At 57.0% G+C, this 1,424-nt stretch overlaps 1 protein-coding gene across 1 annotated transcript in view; it reads left to right on the forward strand.

Annotated features, from left to right (window-relative positions):
- Nucleotides 1-656, forward strand: part of SSH2 (slingshot protein phosphatase 2) — a 38,511-nt gene extending 37,855 nt beyond the window's left edge. Inside the window, exon 15 of the mRNA XM_010137705.1 lies at nucleotides 34-656. Within this exon, the coding sequence (XP_010136007.1) occupies nucleotides 34-656 (623 nt within the window). The remainder of the gene's footprint in view (nucleotides 1-33) is intronic.
- The last annotated feature ends 768 nt before the right edge of the window (nucleotides 657-1,424 follow it).

The following is a 1,424-nucleotide window of genomic DNA, read 5'->3' on the forward strand; positions in this document are numbered from 1 at the left end:
TTTCCATTTGTGCCGCCCACCCCCCAACCCCCGGCAGCCACAGCGTGGAGGAGCGCAGCAACAGCCCCGGGCTGGTCAGGCAGCGGGCGAAGGAAATAGAGGCTCGGATCCGGCACGCAGGGCTCACCACACCCTCCCACATGAAACGCTCGGCATCCTTGGCCAAGCTGGACTGCCTGGACCTCTCCAAGGACGATTTATCCGAGAGGCAGTCAGCCTCTTCCAATGCCAACCCAGTGCTTCTCACCTGTGTTGCCCTTGGTCGAGGCTTTCGTGGGGGGAGGTTGGAGGGGGGCTCGGAAGGCACGTGCGGAAAGCATCACCTTTCCTCCCCTGAGCCCGCGAAGCATTTTGTGGAACAGCTGAGAACAGCCGAGTGCATTGCCCAGAGCAAGCCGGTGGAGAGGCCGCTGGCTCAGTACGCCAGAGAGTGCAGCTCCAGCCAGCAGAGTCTGTTTTCCAGCGCGGATCCGACGTGGACTAGCTCCGAGGAGGGTCCTCCGCTGCTCCCGGTGCAGGTCCTGGACTCCTTGTCTCCAGCTCAAGGTCTGGCTGTCACAGCCCGGCAGCAGCACGGGAGAACTCACCCTCTGCGGAGGCTGAAAAAGACCAATGATAAAAAGCGGACAACCAATCCCCTCTACAACACGATGTGAGCCTGAGCCCTCGGCCTCCGTTTCTTACCGAGAGCCCGTGGGGTCGGTTCGTGCAAGGGGCAGGTGTAATATAAGGAACATGCACTTTATTGGTTAATTTTATATATATTGTCATTTTACTGTTCCTGGCGCATGTAGGTGTGGGTTGGTTCTTCTGTGTGTGACTCTGACTGCAGGACTGTTTGGGTTTTTTTAAGTTTTTTAACTTGGATAACCTCAGATGTTCTTTTTCGTTGTTAGTTTGTTTTAAAAGAACACCTTTATCATGCGGAGGTTGACGTCGGCTTGCGCTGGCAAGGTGGAGTTCTGCCTAGAACCAGATCCTAGTTCCTAACTTGAATTTTCCCCATGCCTTGAATTGGTGCTGGGCCAGTGTTGGGGTGAGAGCCCCCGGCAATGTGAAGGCTGTGCCAAGGTCCCTCTGTTTGGCCTTTCTGTTATTTCTGCGAACCAGAACTCCACGGTGCTGGCGGATCACCCTCAAAGCTGCTGCAGGACAAACCCCTGGGCTCAGTTTGGCTGGTGCCTCCCCGAAAGAGGAGCCCAGGGGGGTAAAAGCTCCCGACAGACGGGCTGGGCACTCCCGGCGCAGCCTGGCACCCCGACCAGCGCTGCCCTCCCAGCGGGGTCCTGCAGAACCCCCGATCCGTGGTGAGGCAGAGCAGAGTTCCACAAGCTGCCAGAGGGCAGGAGACCCCCAAAGCCAGAGTGTTCTTTTAAAACAAACGCCTTGTTAGGGTTTAACCCTCCCGTTACTTGAATACTGCT

The sequence above is a fragment of the Buceros rhinoceros genome, unplaced genomic scaffold (assembly GCF_000710305.1).
Source record: "Buceros rhinoceros silvestris isolate BGI_N320 unplaced genomic scaffold, ASM71030v1 scaffold22886, whole genome shotgun sequence".
Lineage (NCBI taxonomy): Eukaryota > Metazoa > Chordata > Aves > Bucerotiformes > Bucerotidae > Buceros > Buceros rhinoceros.